General features: G+C 45.9%; 1 protein-coding gene across 10 annotated transcripts in view; it reads left to right on the top strand.

Moving 5' to 3' along the window:
- SPECC1 (sperm antigen with calponin homology and coiled-coil domains 1) overlaps positions 1-17,536 on the top strand; it is a 338,358-nt gene that overhangs the window by 205,621 nt on the left and 115,201 nt on the right. For all 10 annotated transcript variants that reach the window (XM_070061462.1, XM_008270674.4, XM_008270675.4 and 7 more), the window contains one exon: positions 15,849-16,056. In XM_070061462.1, coding sequence (XP_069917563.1) covers positions 15,849-16,056 — 208 coding nt within the window. The remainder of the gene's footprint in view (positions 1-15,848; positions 16,057-17,536) is intronic.

Raw genomic sequence — 17,536 nt, 5'->3', positions numbered from 1 at the left:
GAGCCAGGCAGATCCAAAGCCAGGAGCCAGCCTCCGGGTCTCCCAAGCGGGTGCAGGGGCCCAAGGATTTGGGCCATCTTCCGCTGCTTTCCCAGGTGCATTAGCAGGGAGCTACAGGCTCACCACAGCGCAGGCCCCAGTTTACTTGTTTGAAAATAAAAGATGAGTATTGAATTTTCTTCTACATTTATTGACTTGATCTGATATAATCATGTTTAATGACATGAATTACAGTAACAGACTTTCTAAGGTAGTCTAGAGTTCATTTTGGCATACCTAGCGTAAATCCCAGTTCTCAGTGGCTTCACTTTATGTTTTTGTCTAGAACTTTCAAATATAACCACCAAAAGCAGATGTAAAATGACTGTTCTGTTAATCACCAGTCAGACTGCATTCATCTATTACAATTCTTGGCAGAAGGTGAATGTTACCAGCCAGAACAAAAGAGGGGCAAGTATGGTCTCATGATGGGCTGGGACTCCTGCATCCCATGTTGCAATGCCTGTTCAAGTTCTGGCTGCCCTGCCTCTGATCCAGCTCCCTGCTAATGCACCTAGAAGGCCACAGATAATGGCATGGCCCAAGTGCTTCGGCTCCTGCCACTTGTGTGAGAAACTCAGATGGAGTTCCTGGCTTCTGCCACGGATGGAGGGTCTCTTTCATTGTCACTCTGCCTTTCAAATAAACAAATAAGTCTGTTTTTGAAAACAAAGCCCTCACAAAATCATGTATTGACAAAGGGGAAAAGCAATGCCACACTGTCCTATGATCTAATACAGTATATAATTGGGCTAAATCTAATGGAGCTAATAGATTTAGTGAATGTATGTAAGTTTTCAGTTCTCATAAATTGCATAAATTGCTCAGATACTGTTAGAAGAGCCTCTAAAAAGCCTTAAAATGTACTTTAAAAACCAGAAATTGGGTCTCTTCCTCTTATAATAAATGGAAAACTGATAGGACTTTTTACAGTAGTTGTGTGATTGTTTTGCAGACGTTTTCTTCCTCTCATTTGTCTTTAGCTGCCTACCAGCACCTGTGTCCTTTTTGCAGCTTCTCTGATAGGGCCATATACATTTTCCCGGCAGATGATCTGTGGTCACATGACATGCATCTGAGCAACTCTGAGGAAGGGTCCGATTTTCACAGAATCCCCAGGCCTCACATGTGCCTGCCGTAGCCAGTAAACAGCATAATTAGGAATATTGTTTTCCAGACTGCAACACAACCCAGCTGTTTAAAAAATTTCTATTTTATTTTATTTTATTATTTTTAAAGAGTTATTTATTTGAAATACAGAGTTACAGAGAGGCAGAGGCAAAGAGAGAGGTCTTCTATCCACTGGTTCACTCCCCAAATGGCCACAATGGCCAGAGCTGCGCCGATCCAAAGCCAGGAGCCAGGAGCCTCTTCCGGGTCTCCCATGCCGGTGCAGGAGCCCAAGGACTTGAGCCATTTTCTACTGCTTTCCCAGGCCAAAGCAGAGAGTGGGATTGGAAGTGGAGCAGCAGGGACTCGAACCGGCATCCATATGGGATGCTGGCACCGTAGGTGGTGGCCTTACCCACTATGCCACAGCACTGACCCCACAACCCAGCTTTAATATCCTTTTTTATTTCCTCCTTTTTAGTCGTTTGGGATCTTGATTTCAAGTTACAGTATCTTTACTGGACTTGAAACCTAGAAGTTCTAAAAGGAAAAATGCCAACCCCAGGCTGAAAGCTTGTGAGTGATACCCTTGGAAACTTAGTTCCCTTCCAGAGGAATAAGAAGACTATAAGCAGTCACTTTCTGTGAGTGGTCAGGGGAGAACCAGTAGATGTGACGTCATCAGTGTGTGACCAGTATTGGTCCTGAGACCAAATGCTTAGAATCCACTGGCCAAAGATGGCACAGCCAGAATTTGAGAAAGATGTGGCAAGTAGATAATCCTGTAGCTAGGACTTCAGAATAGGATGCCCTAAAGGACTCAAGAGATCTTGAAATCTGCTTTAAATAGTCACAGGGTCCTGGAGTATTACCAGAATGCTTCGGACCATAAGGAACAGAAAACCCTACTGCTGGCTACATAAGCCAACGGATGCTCACTCTGTTCCTGTAATCTGAAGTTAGGAGGCAGGAGTCACCAGTGGTGCTCCAGGGCCTCCATACCATCAGGGCTGTGGGCTGGCAGCTCTGTGATTCTTGGCCCTCCTGCCAAAGGGCAGGATGTTGTCAAGCCTTTTCAGCCCCACTCATTGGAGACTGGAGGCAGAGCATGTGTCTTCAGATACCTCCGACATGGGGAAAACTCGTTCCCCCAGAAACTTCCCAGCAGCCTTCCCTACATACCCACTTGGTCAGAACCTCATCGTATACCTACCCTCAGCTCTCCGTTCATGCAGTCACATTATCACAGCCTGACTGTTGCACAAAATTAGAATTGTATTAGGAAGACAAATCAGTGGAAGAAGGGAGTGGCTTCGGGGCAGATCATGGGCTCTGTCTGCTGAGCCTTCCAGCACAACTCCACACCTTCACTTTCCCGACGAGGCACTCGGCAGTGATCTCTTGATCATGTAGATCTTTCAGCGGTTTCCCAGCACACCGAACACTTCATCAACATGTGGAGCCCAGTGGCCAGGCGCCGGCATACACCTCCACCCTTGGTCTCACTGCCTCGCTCCTGGCCTGAGTCCAGCCTGGCCAAGTCCTTGCCTGCCTTAGGGTGTTTGTTCAGGAGGTGTGCTCTGCCCAAAGTGGCTCCTTCATCCTTGGCCTTGGCCTTCCTTAAGCTCTTGGCTTCAGCTACAGGGTCATCTTCAGAGAGACCTTCAGCTTTGTGGGGTCACTTTCCCTTGGAATCTCAACACGGCTTTCAGTGAGTTCTGTTGTTGCAGATCACGCAGGATCCCTTGTGTGAAAGCCCCTCCCAGCACTGTGGGTGCTCAGAAGTGTTGGCAGATCTATGGGGTAGAGTTGAGGGGAGCCTTAGGGAACATTCCTCCTGCCTGAATAATGGACTGATTGCTGTCTGGAGAAGTGATTCAGTTTATTTAGTCAAAAACATGAAAATTTCAATCATCTTCAATTCAGACATAATTCACCCCACTCATTGGCAACAAAGCATCAACCCTCTTTGGTGAGACAGAGGCCTATGACTTACTTCATGCCATGGAGAAGCAAATCAGAAACTTTGGTCAACAGAGCCTATTTCTCAGTTCTCCTGTGGCAGTCATGAGGAGGTAAAAGTCAAGAGCAGGCATGTTGAGTGGCAGCTTGGGTGAGGCCTTCAGGCTCTTCCCCAGCAAGCCTCGGATGGTGGCCCCCGGCCCCAGGAAGGCAGCTGTGCACTTGGAGCTGAAGCTGATGAAGATGAAACCACAGCACCAGAGTGCCCAGGCAGCCTTCATCACGTGACACAGAAAAGTCAGCCGGTAGCGTGTCAGCTCTCTGTTCTGGAAACCACGTGAAAGCGGTGGAAGCTGGACTTGAGGGTTTGGCGGAGCCCATTGGATGGTTTTGGTAGGCGCAGACAGCTCACTGCACCACCTGTCTCTGAGCTTACACATGACTCCACAGGAGCAGCTGCTGCTACTCAGGCACCAGCACTGGCCGCCCCTTCTCTGAGTTTCCTTGCCTGACCTCACTTGCTTTGCACTGGATCGTGTTTCTCGGTAGACATGTTAATACCTTTAGGGAAGTGAAGCCTGAGTACCATTCCCTTCCTCTCACTCGACCTCAAGATTCGTCCGTGAGCCCTGGGGTCACCCCAGCATTCCTGTCAGTTCTTGGGCTGCTGCTGGACATGGTCCTTCCCTGACCTAGTCTGCAGCCCCTGCCTCCAATGTTTTTGTTTTTTAACTTTGTTTTTAAAAAGATTTATTTGAGGCCAGCGCCACAACTCACTAGGCTAATCCTCCGCCTTGCGGCGCCGGCACACCGGGTTCTAGTCCCGGTCGGGGCACCGGATTCTGTCCCGGTTGCCCCTCTTCCAGGCCAGCTCTCTGCTGTGGCCCGGGAGTGCAGTGGAGGATGACCCAAGTGCTTGGGCCCTGCACCCCATGGGAGACCAGGAGAAGCACCTGGCTCCTGGCTTCGGATCAGCACGGTGCGCTGGCCGCAGCAGCCACTGGAGGGTGAACCAATGGAAAAGGAAGACCTTTCTCTCTGTCTCTCTCTCTCACTGTCCACTCTGCCTGTCCAAAAAAATAAATAAATAAAAAGAAAAAAAAGATTTATTTGAAAGGCAGAGCAAGGGAGAAACAGATCTTCCTTCTGCTGGTTCATTCTTCAAATGGCCACTATAGCCAGGCCTAAGGCAGGTGGAACCAGGAGTCTGGAACTATATCCTGGTCTCCTGCATGAGTGGCAGAGGCCCAAGCAGTTGGACCTTCAGCCATTCCTTCCCAGGCACATTATCAGGAAGCTGGATGGGAGTCGAGCAGGGCACTCCGATACGGGATGCCTGCATTGCAGGCAGCAGCCTAACCTGCTGGGCCACAGTGCCCACCCCCCTCAAAGCTCTTCTGGGGAGTTCCCAAAGGTGAAATTCAGATTTTATCCTCATCTTGGAGTTTCCCATCAGTGTTTTTTTTTGGTTCATACCACAAGTGTACAAGTGTAAGCAAACTAGCATATTCTCTTTTGCCTTGACTGAGATGCAATATAAAAATTAAAACAAAATGAATTTAGGCCAGTCAGAATAAATTGTGGCTGTGTATGTCAGCAGTATCTATTCACAGCAGGGCCAAGAATGAGGCAGAAGGAGTTTTGCAGCACCCAAGCTAGATGTCAAAACCAACACACATTCTTACTTAAGCGATCATTCCAAGTTTGTTTACTCTTGTATAAAATTTTAGCCTTGCCGTCTCTGCCATACATTAAGTATTCAGTGAATACTTGTTTGATGAATGGACGGGTTCCAAAGAGACTTGTAAAAGAGAGGCTGGGCCAGCACTGTGGTGTAGCGGGTAAAGCCGCCGCCTGCAGTGCTGGCATCCCATATGGGCGCCAGTACAAGTCCCGGCTGCTGCACGTCTGATCCAGCTCTCTGCTGTGGTCTGGGAAAGCAGTAGAAGATGGCCCAAGTCCTTGGGCCCCTGCACCCATGTGGGAGACCCGGAAGAAGCTCCTTAGGGAGTGAACCAGTGTATGGAAGACTTCTCTCTCTGCCTTTCCTTCTCTCTGAGTATAACTCTGACTTTCAAATAAATAAATAAATCTTAAAAAAAGATGAGAGAGGCTGCTATAATTTTGTCAAAATATTAAAAATTTATCATAAAATTTTAATAACAGCTAATATTTTAATGCTTTATATGTGATAGGTACTATTAGAACTTTTTGGTCATTTAGTCTCATTTAGTCATTGTAACCTTGTGCTATAGGTACTGTCATCTAATTTTTTTCCATTGAGGCTAAGAATGATTATGTTGTTAGTCTAATGAATTAATTGGTAAAGCCAGGATCGACCTTAAAGCTTTTATTCTTGAGCACTGCTTCTGAGTTACCTGAAAGCAAAGAGGAGAGAGAAAAGCATTCAAGCACACTGTAATCTAAAGGCCAAAGGCCTGTGGTTTGAAGAAAGCAACCTCTCAAAGCCTTGGTGAACTAGGAGAATTTTACATGATTGTAGTGAAATTAGAAATTCACAGTGGAAGCCCAAGTTATCAAGAAATGTAGTTTTGGGGCTGGTGCTGTGACGTTAGCAGGTAAAGCCACCACCTGCAGTGCTGGCATCCCATATAGGCACCAACTGGAATTGCAGCTGCTCCACTTCAGATCCATCTCCCTGCTAATGCACCGGAGAAAACAGTGGAAGATGGCCCAAGTGCTTGGGCCCTTGTACCCGCGTGGGAAACCTGGAAGAAGCTCCTGGCTCCTGACTTCGGACTAGCCCAGCTCCGGCTGTTGGCAGCCATTTGGGGATTAAACCAGCAGATGGAAGAACTCTCTCTCTCTCTTTCTCTCTCTCTCTCTCTCTCTGTAACTCTGCCTTTCAAATAAAGAAATACTTATTTATTTGAAAGGCAGAGTTACAGAGAGGCAGAGGCACAGAGAGAGAGAGAGAGAGAGGTCTTCCATCCGCTGGTTCACTCCTCAGTTGTACACAGCAGCCAAAGCTACGCCGATCCGAAGCCAAGAATCAGAAGTTTCTTCTAGGTCTCCTGTGTGGGTGCAGGGGCCCAAGCACTTGGGCCATCTTCTACTGCTTTCCCAGACCACAGCAGCTGGACCGGAAATGGAGCAGCCAGGACTCAAACTGGCACCCATATGGGATGCTGGCACTGTAGGCAGTGGCTTTACCCACTACGCCACAGCACTGGCCCCAATAAATCCTTTTTAAAAGTGTGGTTTTCCAACCTGAGTCTTAGAGGGGGCAGGAGGTAGTTAACCAGGTGAATGGTGGAACTGGGATGTGGGAGTGTTTCAGGAGAAGAAGAGCAAGTCCTCTGGCCAGAAAGCATGGCCCAACAAGGAAGTAATGCAAGGTTCATTGTTGCTAGAGTGCACAGGGGAGATACCAGCTAAGTGGGCTGAATTTTATCTTCAAGATAGTAGGAATCTCTGAAGAATTTTTAAAAATTATTTCTTTATTTGAAAGGCAGGATTATATAGAGAGGGAGAGACCAAAAAAGATCCATCTTCCGTCTGCTGGTTCACTCCCTAACTGGCTGCAGTGGCTGGGGCTGGACCGGCCTGAAGCTTGGAGCCCAGAACTCCATCCAGGTCTCCCACATGGGTGGCAGAGTTCCAAGTACTCTGCCTGTCTTCCCCTGCCTTCCCACATTTTCAGGGAACTGGATCAGAAGCAGAGCAGCTGGGACTCAAACTGGCACTCAGATACCGGATGCTGGCATTGCCAGTAGCAATTTAACCCACTGTGCCACAACACCAGCCCCAAGAATTTCTTTTAAATAACAGCTTTATTGCAATAGAATTCACATAAAATGTATAAGTCAGTGGTTCTTAGTGTATTCAATCAGCTGTGCAACCATCACCACTGTTTTAGAATTTTACAGGGGCCAGCGCCGTGGCTCACTTGGTTAATCCTCCACCTGCGACGCCAGCATCCCATATGGGTACCGGGTTCTAGTCCTGGTTGCTCCTCTTCCAGTCCAGCTCTCTGCTGTGGCCCGGGAGGGCAGTGGAGGATGGCTCAAGCCTGCACCTGTATGGGAAATCAGGAAGAAGCACCTGGCCCCTGGTTTCGGGTCGGCACAGCGCCAGCCGTGGCAGCCATTTGGGGAGTGAACCAACGGAAGGAAGACCTTTCTCTCTGTCTCTCCCTCTCATTGTCTAAAACTCTACCTGTCAAATAAAAACAAAGAATGTCTACACATCATGTAGAAACTTGTCCATCACCTCCTCTGAGCCCCTGGGCAGCCACTAACCCACTTTCTGCCTCTATGAATTCGCCTCTTCTGTGTGTTTCATGTACATGGAATCGTGCACTATGTGCCCCTTTGTGTCTCGGCATCTTGTCAAGGCTCATCTGTGTTTTAGCAGGTACCAGTACTTCATTCTTTATTATGCCAGATATTCCATCTTTTCCACTTTGGGGCTATTTTAAATCACGTGGGTACCATTGTTTGTATACAGAATTCTATATGAATACACAGCATGTTTTCATTTTTCTTAGGTATATGGCTAGGAATAGAATTGCTAGGTCATGTGGTGATTCTGTATTTGACTTTTTGAGAAACTGTCAAATTGTTTTTCAAAGTGGCTATACCTTTTTACATTCCTGCTAGCAATGTAGGAGGCCTCCCCTCCCGTTTCTCCATCTCCTCATCACATGCCCTCACACAGCCATCCTGGTGGAGTGGGGTCTTTGCATTTGATTTGCATTTTCCATTTGCATTTCCCCAGTGATGCCTTTAGTCACTGCAGAAGTGACTAATGGTGCTTAGTGTTTTCATGTGCTTATTTGTCATCTGTGTCTCTTCTTTGGAGAAAAATCTATTTATATCCTTTGCTCATTTTTAGATTCTGTTACTTACTGCCAAGTTGTAAGAGTTGTGTGTGTGTATTCTGGATATAAACCCCTTACCAGATACATGATTTGCAAATATTTGCTTCCATTCTTTGGGTTATCTTTTCACTGTCATGATAATGTCCTTTGAGACACAAAAGTTTTCAATTTTTATGAAGTCCAGTGGACTTTTTGGGAATGGAGTTGTTTGTGTTTTTGATCTGAGGAATTTTAAATGGGAGTTTCAGAATCATATTTTCAGTTTAGAAAGATGACTTTGGCTACTCTGGTGAGAAGAATGAAGGGGGCTGGTATTGTGGTGAGCAGGTTGGGCTGCCATTTGTGATAACAAACAAACAAATAAATAAATCTTAAAAAAAAAAGACAAAGGAGACCATGTTTTTTAAAAAGAATGAAGGATTGAATAGGGGGACACACAAGAGGGAAGACAGGGGTTAAAAAGGCGTTTGTTGTTTTTTGGTTGTTGTTTTTTTGTTTTGGGGTTTTTTTTTTTTTTGGAAGGCAAAGTTACAGAAAAGAGATCTTCCATCCACTGAATTCACTCCCCAAATGGCCAAAACACACAAGGCTGGGCCAGGCTGAAGTTGAAGCCAGGAGCCAGAACTCCATCCAGGTCTCCCACATGGGTGGCAGGGGCCCAAGTAGTTGAGCCTCCCTCTGCTGCTTTCCCAGGCACAGGGAGCTGGATCTTAAGTGGAGCAGCTGAGACTCAAATCAGCAAGCATACGGGAAGTGGATGCCGCAGGGGGTGGCTTAACCTGCTGTGCCACAATGCTGGCCCCAGTCATTAGATATTTAGAAGGAAGGCTCTGTAGGGTTTGATGATTCATTTGATGTTGGGCTATGGGGAAAGAAGAATTTCAGTCCATTCACAGATCTTAGCTTGTGTGGCTGAACATGTGATTGTTCTGTTACTGGTGAGAGGGAGCATAGAACTCGAGCAGGTTTGAGGGGGGAGAGTTGTCTGTTGCTATCAGAAAGGATGTACAGTCTGTGCACCAAGTCTTTGTGAGCACTGCCAGTCCAGACGCAGGTGAGATCCCAGGAAGTGCCTCCAAGACCAGGCACCACCTCCATTCTCGTGCCTAAGGTCTTCCTTTGCCTTTCCACGTCTCTAGAAGCAGTAATAATATTAAAATCTTTACTATTAATTAGTAATTAACATTAGTAATATCTTTCTGCCATTCTCTGCCCTTGTGGATGATCTATTTTCTAAAACTTTTATGTATTTATTTTTATTTTATTTGAAAGACAGACAGGTAAGATCTTCCATCTGTTGGTTCACTCCCCAAATGCCCACAACAACCAGGACTGGGCCAGCCCGAAGTCAGCAGCCTGGAACTCAATCTGGTTCTCCCATATGGGTGATGAGGACCCAGGTACTTGAGCCATCATCTGCCTCCCAGGTGCACATTAGCAGGAAGCTGGAACAGAAGCTGAGGAGCCATGGCTGAAACCAAGCACCCCAGTATGAGCACCCCCTGCCTCCAGCCACTTAACTATTGCACCACTCATCTCTCTCTCTCTCTCTTTTTTTTTTTTTTTTGACAAGCAGAGTTAGACAGTAAGAGAGAGACAGAGAGAAAGGTCTTCCTTTTTCCGTTGGTACCACTCACCTCTCTTTGTTAAGCACAAAGATAATTTATTGAATGGACAATATAATCACCAAATTCTGTCAAAGGCCAAATAAAATGACAACCATATAAGATGGAGTTATGGAGGGTTTACTTTACAAGCCAAATATCTTCCTTGCTTTTGCTGGTTTCTAATAGAACTATATACAAAACTTTTATGATAATGGAATTTATTCAGAATTTATTATACTGATAGAGTGGGCATCTAACCTAGCAGTTAAGATACCCGTATCACACATTAGAGTACCTGGGCTCAATTCCTGATTCCAGTTCCCTGCCAGTGCAGACCCTGAGATACAGTGTTGGTGGCTCAGGTAATCCCATGTAGTTGACATGGGAGACTTGAATTACATTCTTAGCTCCTGGATCCAACCTGGGCATAGCCCTAGCAGTTGTAGGCATTTGGGGAGTGAATCAGCAGATGGGAGCTCTTAGTCTGTCTGTGCCTCTCAAATAAACAAAAAATAGTTTTAAGTTCATTGTACTGACCTGACTTGATATCTGTCTCTATGTTTTTGGTAGGTGTGTATTAAGTGATTTCTGAAAGCCAGGGCTTAAATCCTCATGATCCTATCTTTGTCATGAAAACCAACTAAAATTAACTATAACATTGAACTGTTTAGAGCATGTTTTTATCTTACACTATACTTTTTTAAAAAAAGATTTATTTATTTATTTATTTGGAAGAGTTACAGAGAGGCAGAGAGAGAGAGAGAGAGAGAGAGGTCTTCCATCTGCTGGTCACTCCCTGATGACCACAATGGCTGGAGCTGCACCGATCTGAAGCCAGGAACCAGGAGCTTCCTCAGGTCTCCCATGTGGTTACCGGGGCCCAAGTACTTGACTGCTTTCCCAGGCCATAGCAGAGAGCTGGATCGGAAGTGCAGCAGCTGGGACTTGAACCGGCGCTCATATGGGATGCTGAACTGCAGGTGGTGGGTTTACCTGCTATGCCATAGTGCTGGCCCCACACTGTAATTTTTAATAAACTGAAGTTTTGTTTCTTCATATATTGATAACATTGCTAGATTAACTGCGAACCTGTTACCCTATTATTCTCTTTATTCTATGTTCTCTGTTGTTATGGCTGGTTTATGTAGGATATCTCTAGGTTGATTTCCTTGTTTCTCACACTCAACCAAAGAAAACTGCATATAAGGATACCTTAAAATGTTTATGGAAAATGTAATTAAAAAGTTTATTGTGATGCAGGCATATTTTGAAATCTGTGCATATGATGAGTCTTCAAAAAGTTCCTGGAAAAATGTGTATTATGAAAAAACTACACTTCATAGTGTCTGCAGAGGTAGGGGCGCACCAAGCCTCTCCCCTGCTCATGGTGCCCAGCTGGGGCTCCCCTCCAGGACTTGCCCTCTGCTGAGTAGAGCTACCCAAGTAGCCTCATCCATGGTTAACCCACTGGAGGGATAAAGGCCCAGGCCCTTGTCCATCTGAGGCAATGCTAAGCGCAGAGCTCCCCATGGGATTAGCCAAGGCCTTTATGCGACAGCTTTGCAGTGATGCTGTTGCTTCTGCCAGGTCCTGCTTCCTTCTCTGTCCCAGAGAACTCCTCAACAAACTTCTTGCACGCACATCTCTATCTTGAAACATTTCCCAGGGAACCCAGCCTATGTGGTATCTTCACCCTGAATTCAGTGTCTGACAGCAAGGGAAAGGGAGTGACACTTGCTAATATTCTAGTCCTTCTGATCTCAGAGCTGCCCTGTGTCCTGGGGCCACAGAGCTTCAGCGGAGTCCTGAGTGGCCTCTGCTGCCATCTGCCCTCAGCAGTGTCACAGCATCAGAAAAGGCTTGCACTGCCCTCTCCAGGAAGTATTGGTGTTCCTGGGAATTCTTCTGAATCTGTAATGCAATGTCATGGCCCCTTCTCCAAAGAAGCTGAATTTTGAAGATGGGATTTGCTTGGAATGCATGAACATTATTTCTTCCTTTTTTAAAAAAAGATTTATTTTATGTATTTGAAAGGCAGGAGAGAGAGAGAGAGAGACAGATAGAGACAGAGAAGAGTGAGATCTTCCATCCTCTGGTTTACTCTCCAAATAGCCACAAAGGCAGGGGTTGAGCTAGGCCAAAGCCAGGAGCCTGGAACTCCATCCAGGTCTCCCATATGGGTGGCAGGGGCACAAGCACTTGAGCCACCCTCTGCTGCCATTCCAGCTACATTAGCAGAGAGCTGGATTGGCCGCAGAGCAGCATGGACTGAACTGGTGCTGTCATATGGGATGCTGGTGTTGCAGGCAGCAGCTTAACTTGCTGCGCTGCAATAGCAGTCCCTGATTTTTTTTTTTTTTTTGAGGAAGACATTGAAAATCATTTTGCTAGGTGTCTGACTGTAATTCCTGAGCTAAAGAAGCTAAACTCAAAAGACTTTGCAGATGAAAAAAGGCAACCTAGAACTTTAAACAGTCATGGAAATGTAGGGATTTGGTCTCATCTACTTGGTATGCTGGATTATTCCTTTCAGGTGATATAGTCTCTCTGTCTCTCTCTCTCTCTTTCTCTCTCTGTCTCTCTCTCTTTGTTAATGTGTAAAATGGATGGAAAAACAACTGCCTGTTACCTAGCAAGTGCCTGTGAGAAGTGAAGCTGTTTAAGGGCTATTTGTTTATTTATTTTCTTGTTTGTTTTCTTGAAAGAACTTTCTGGCATATATTATCAAACTTGAGAAAATTATTCCAGAATCAACAAGGGAGAAGTGCTGTATTTGAAACAGATTGCTCATTTGTAGGTTTACCAACCTTAGCAGTCTGCATCCACACCCATCACAATGGCACCCCAGGTCACCATTTGTTCATCATGTTCCCCAAGGTGAACATGAGCCAGCATTTGGGAAGTAAAGGGAGGCTGGAGCCTCTCAGGCCGCTCAGCCCTCAGGTTACTCTGTTACAGTCCCCCATTTTGCTCCTGCCCCGCAATAGTTCCAGCCAGACTAGACTCCAGCCCAGAGTTTCCATGATACAGAACTGGCCAGCTCTGTGGAGGACCACGGCCTACTTCAGGCGGGAAGGCTCAAAGCTCTCTCCCATTGCCGTTTCTCAGATGCTTTCAGACATGCTTACAGTGACTAAAATGCAATGCTGCTTTTCTCCTTAAAATTCATCTTCTGTTGAACAAAGCAGCTGTCCTAAGATGTAAGGCTTGCGGTCTTTTCCACATGTGGTGATTTTCTTGGCCAAATGAACCTGTGTTATATTATTATTTAATATTATATATATGAAATAGGTCATTATGAGAAAAATAGTGGCTTCAAAAAAAGATTTATTTACTTATTTGAAAGTTAGAGAGTGGGAGAGATAGAGAGAAAATTAGATCTTCCATCTGCTGGTTCACTCCCCAAATGGCCACATGGCTGAGGCTGGGCCAGGCTAAAGCCAGGAGGCTGGAACTCTATCCAGGTCCCCCGCCTGGGTGGCAAGGACCCAAGTGCCTGGACCCTCCTCTGCTGTCTTCCCAGGCACATTAGCGTGGAACTGGATTGGAAATGGAGCAGCCAGAGCAGAACTTGCACTGGCGCCCATATAGGATGCTGTTGTCTCAGCTGGCAGCTTACCCCACTGCGCCACAATGCTGGTCCCAAGAATGGCTTTTATTGAGTGCTTTCTGTGTGTCAGGCACTGTGACAGACTCTCTTAGGTGTGTTATTTCACTGAACTGTCCCGTTATTTAGATGAGGAAGCTAGGGCAGAAAGATTAAAGCAATACAGGGTAGAATTTGGATTTAGACCCTGGCAGTCTCTCTGCAGACTTTGTACCCTGAGCTATTTTAATGTACCGAAACAGCTTTCAAACTTGTTGGACCACAACCTGTAATGTTACATTTTATATTGCATTCCAGAGCCACACGCTTTTATCCTTGAAATACAAGTTTCAGATAGCAGTGCTTACACTTGATGCAGGCAGTGTGCTCTGCTTACTGGTTCTCTCTGTTACTTCCCTCCCTCCCTTCCTCCCTCCTTTCTCTTTGTTACAGCTTCCTAGTTGAAAAATGAGAAACTGCTCTACTGCCTTCCAGTGTTTCTCCACCCATTCACTCGTGAAATGTTCATTCAGTACTTTATATCTGACCCTGCAGGTGGTGATGAAACAGACAAGATCCCTGTCCCATAGCGTTTATAGTCAGAAGGTTTTTTTTTTAAAGATTTTATTTATTTATTTATTTATTTGAGAAGTAGAGTTACAGACAATGACAGGGGGAGACAGAGAGAAAAGTCTTCCTTCCATGGGTTCACTCCCCAGATGGCCACAACGGCCACAGTTACACCGATCCGAAACCAGGAGCCAGGTGTTTCCTCCTGGTCTCCCACATGGGTGCAGGGGCCCAAGGACTTGGGCCATCCTCTACTGCTTTCCCAGCCAGGACCAGAACCGGCGCCCATATGGGATGTCGGCGCTGCAGGTGGAAGATTAACCTACTGCGCCACGGTGCCGGCCGCAGTCAGAATGTTTTGTACCTGACATTGAGTTTAAAAACATTTGAGGGGGCTGGCGCCATGGAGGATGGCCCAAGTGCTTGGTCCCCTACACCCACATGGGAGACCACGAAGAAGCACCTGTCTCCTGGCTTCCGATGGGCGCAGTTCCGGCCGTGGCGTTCATTTGGGGGGTGAACCAGTGGAAGGAAGACCTTTCTCTCTGTCTGACTGTCTCACTGTCTATAACTTTACCTGTCAAATAAATTTTTTTAAAAAATTTTAAAAAACATTTGAAAAAAATTGTATTGTTCGTGAAGACACTCCCTGCCCCTCCCCCCAAAAAAAATCTAGGAAGAAACTTATTGGGTATGAAGCTTAGATTACCTGGCAAATGCATAACTATTTAGTAACATTTATTAGATGATAGAAGAGGTAATGATGCTTATTGCAGCATCATTCACAATATAAAATAATTAGTATATTCAGACAGTGAAATGCTAATGTACAGCAATTAAAGTAATAACCTAACCCAATGTGTATTAATGTGGGTACGTCTCAGAAACACAGTTAAAAACAAGTCACAGAAAATAAAAAGCGAGATAGCGTACAGGACAAAGACACATACCATATTAGACAATGCAGTGTAATCGGTGCACTGCAGAAGGATGGGGTGGTTGTACCTCCACTTGGGTAAGAGTGTCAAAACATCCAGCATGGAGCGGCGCTGTGGCTCACTTGGTTAATCCTCTGCCTGCGGCGCTGGCATCCCATATGGGCGCCGGGTTCTAGTCCTGGTTGCTCCTCTTCCAGTCCAGCTCTCTGCTGTGGCCCAGGAGGGCAGTGGAGGATGGCCCAAGTGCTTGGGCCCCTGCACCCGCATGGGAGACCAGGAGGAAGCACCTGGCTCCTGGCTTCAGGTCGGCGCAGTGCCAGCTGTAGCGGCCATTTGGGGGGTGAACCAACGGAAGGAAGACCTTTCTCTCTGTCTCTCTCTCTCTCACTGTCTATAACTCTACCTGTCAAATAAAAAAATAAAAATAAATTTTAAAAAAATCTTGCACAATGCCGTCTTACTGTGGGCACATACACACAGGGTAAAAGTGACAAAACCAAGGAACGACTACACGTTGATTTTAGTATAAACCCTCTGAGGATAGGAGGGAAGGTTGAGGCTTTAAAAGATCTTATTAAACTAAAAAGATCTAGCAAATGTGGCAAAACTTAATGATTAAAACGGTTTGCATGGATGGTTATTATTTTTGGTGCTTTTCTGCATATTTAAAATGTGTAATAATTGGGTGAAATAACCATACTGTGCTCCTTTTTGTTTCTGGCTTGTGTGCTGTGCCTCCCTGGCAGTGGGCTCATTTGGCCTTGCCTTCCTCTGGAGCATCTCCAGGCTGCAGAGATTTGGGGCTTGTAGATGGGTCAGCTTTCAGGGGCGTCATTCCACCAGCAGAGGGCACTGTTCTATAGCAGATGCGAGGTGAGGACACCCACATCCAGCCGCTCCCAGTACAGGACCAGCACCTCCCAGGAAGCATGTTCTACTGAGCTGTGGGACAGAAGGGTCTTTAAATGTGTACAGCCTCCTTTCTACTTGTCGAAGGGGCACAAAATCCCACCATTTGGACACATACATCATGTTTCTCTGAATATTCCTAGTCTTGGCTGTTTGTGAGGCCAGGAGTACTAGAAACAGCACCTGCTAAGAGCAACCTTCACCACTGTGCCGATGAGCCTGCTGCTGATTTGAAGGAACTTTCTTGTTAAACTGACCAGGGGACTTCCTTCCTTCTGTTCTAGGTGGAAAAGGATTACTCTTATCTGAAGGAAATATGTGATCATCAAGCAGAACAGCTGAGCAGGACCAGCCTGAAGCTGCAAGAGAAAGCATCGGAGAGCGACGCGGAGATAAAAGACATGAAAGAGACCATATTTGAGCTGGAAGATCAGGTGGAGCAGCACCGGGCCGTCAAGCTACATAACAATCAGCTCATTAGTGAGCTGGAAAGTAAGTGAAGTCACACCCAGGCAAGGCGCGCAGCAGGCGTGAGCAGGTTTCTAAAGAGACCTGGAACTGCAGTGATCCTGGAAGGGTTTCTAAGGATGTAGATTCTGGGGTTAGGAAGAGTCTATTTTGAGTGTTCTGTAATCTTCCAGGCCAGGAAGAATAGCACTTAAGAAACTATAATTAATCTCTTAAACTAGGTAAAAACACTGGGTGACAGAAGAAAGAATTGTTGACCATGAGTCAACAGTGTAGGGTGTCTGAAAAAGACCAGATGCGTTTTGGGTATGTTAGGTGCGTGCTGTGTGAGCCACGCACTGCCGCCCCTCTCTAGGCACCGTGTTGCACTTTGATACAGTGTATTGGGACCTTGGGGCTATGACTACGACAGGGTCCGCAAGGACTTTTCCTAAGGGTAGTACTCAGGGTCTGAGAGGTTCTGTAGGGCAAATTGTTTGCTGCAGTTCTCAAGCACTGCCAGTGTGTTGACTTTGAGATCTGATGGATGAGAGATGGTCAGAGTGGAGTGAACAGTGGAGAAAGCGCTTCTAGCGTGTCTCCTGTCAGTGGTAGGGTATCAGGTGACTGACACGTGTTGACCACTTACCCACTGAAGAGGCATCAATGTATGGCTTATTTACCAACCCATTGTTTGCTTTGAATAAGGAGAGGCAATTTTAAGAGACTAATCAAACATTGCCTGAGCTGTCCAAATAAGCCTCATCAAAGCATCACATCTAATGCATTTTGCTGTTGTAGCAGAAGAATCAACCCACAAAGCTTTGAGTGACACTAGCCAATACTAAAAATGGCTTGTTCGGTTTCCTGAGAACTCCATATTGCATTCACTTGTCATCAAAATTTATTTGTAACCCCCAAATCGTTACAGCACTTTCACAATTATTTTTGGGCATACACAGAGGGGTGAAAAATTTGAGTCATCTGGCACTTAAGGTTCCAACTGAAGTCAAACAGAGGCACTCTGCCTTCTTGTTTTAGTTCTCATACTGAAAGCAAGTGTTCTTTTCATGGTTTATTTAGTACCATGTTTTTAGCATTTTTGTGCCTTTTTTTTTTTTTTTTTTTGGCGATTTTACTATTTACGTGGCTGTCACAAGCACAGTGCTAAAGTTCTGTCTGCTGTTGCTGAGCCCAAGAGGCTGTGACAAGCCTCAGAGAGAAAACAGGTGTCTCAGGTAAACTTCCTTCCAGTGGGAGCTGTTGTGCTGTTGGGTATTAGTTCAGTGCTAACCAACAACCTAGCACCTCCAGGAAGTACACCTCTGATCTGCCCACAAGGTTGCTAAGGTAACATCTGTAGTGCATGATGAAGGCATGGGAGAGGTGGAGATGTGGCTAAATTCGTGGATTCATGAAATGAAAACCGACTTTAAAAAAAAGCACTAGGAGGCTGAACACCAAAGAAATATGTGCTCGCATTGCCCAGGGTCAGGAAGATGTTAAAACATGGCGAGTACTTTCA

Source organism: Oryctolagus cuniculus, chromosome 17, assembly GCF_964237555.1.
Source record: "Oryctolagus cuniculus chromosome 17, mOryCun1.1, whole genome shotgun sequence".
Classification (NCBI taxonomy): domain Eukaryota; kingdom Metazoa; phylum Chordata; class Mammalia; order Lagomorpha; family Leporidae; genus Oryctolagus; species Oryctolagus cuniculus.
The sequence above is the reverse complement of the archived record's forward strand: the minus strand, read 5'-3'. Positions and strand labels throughout refer to the sequence as shown.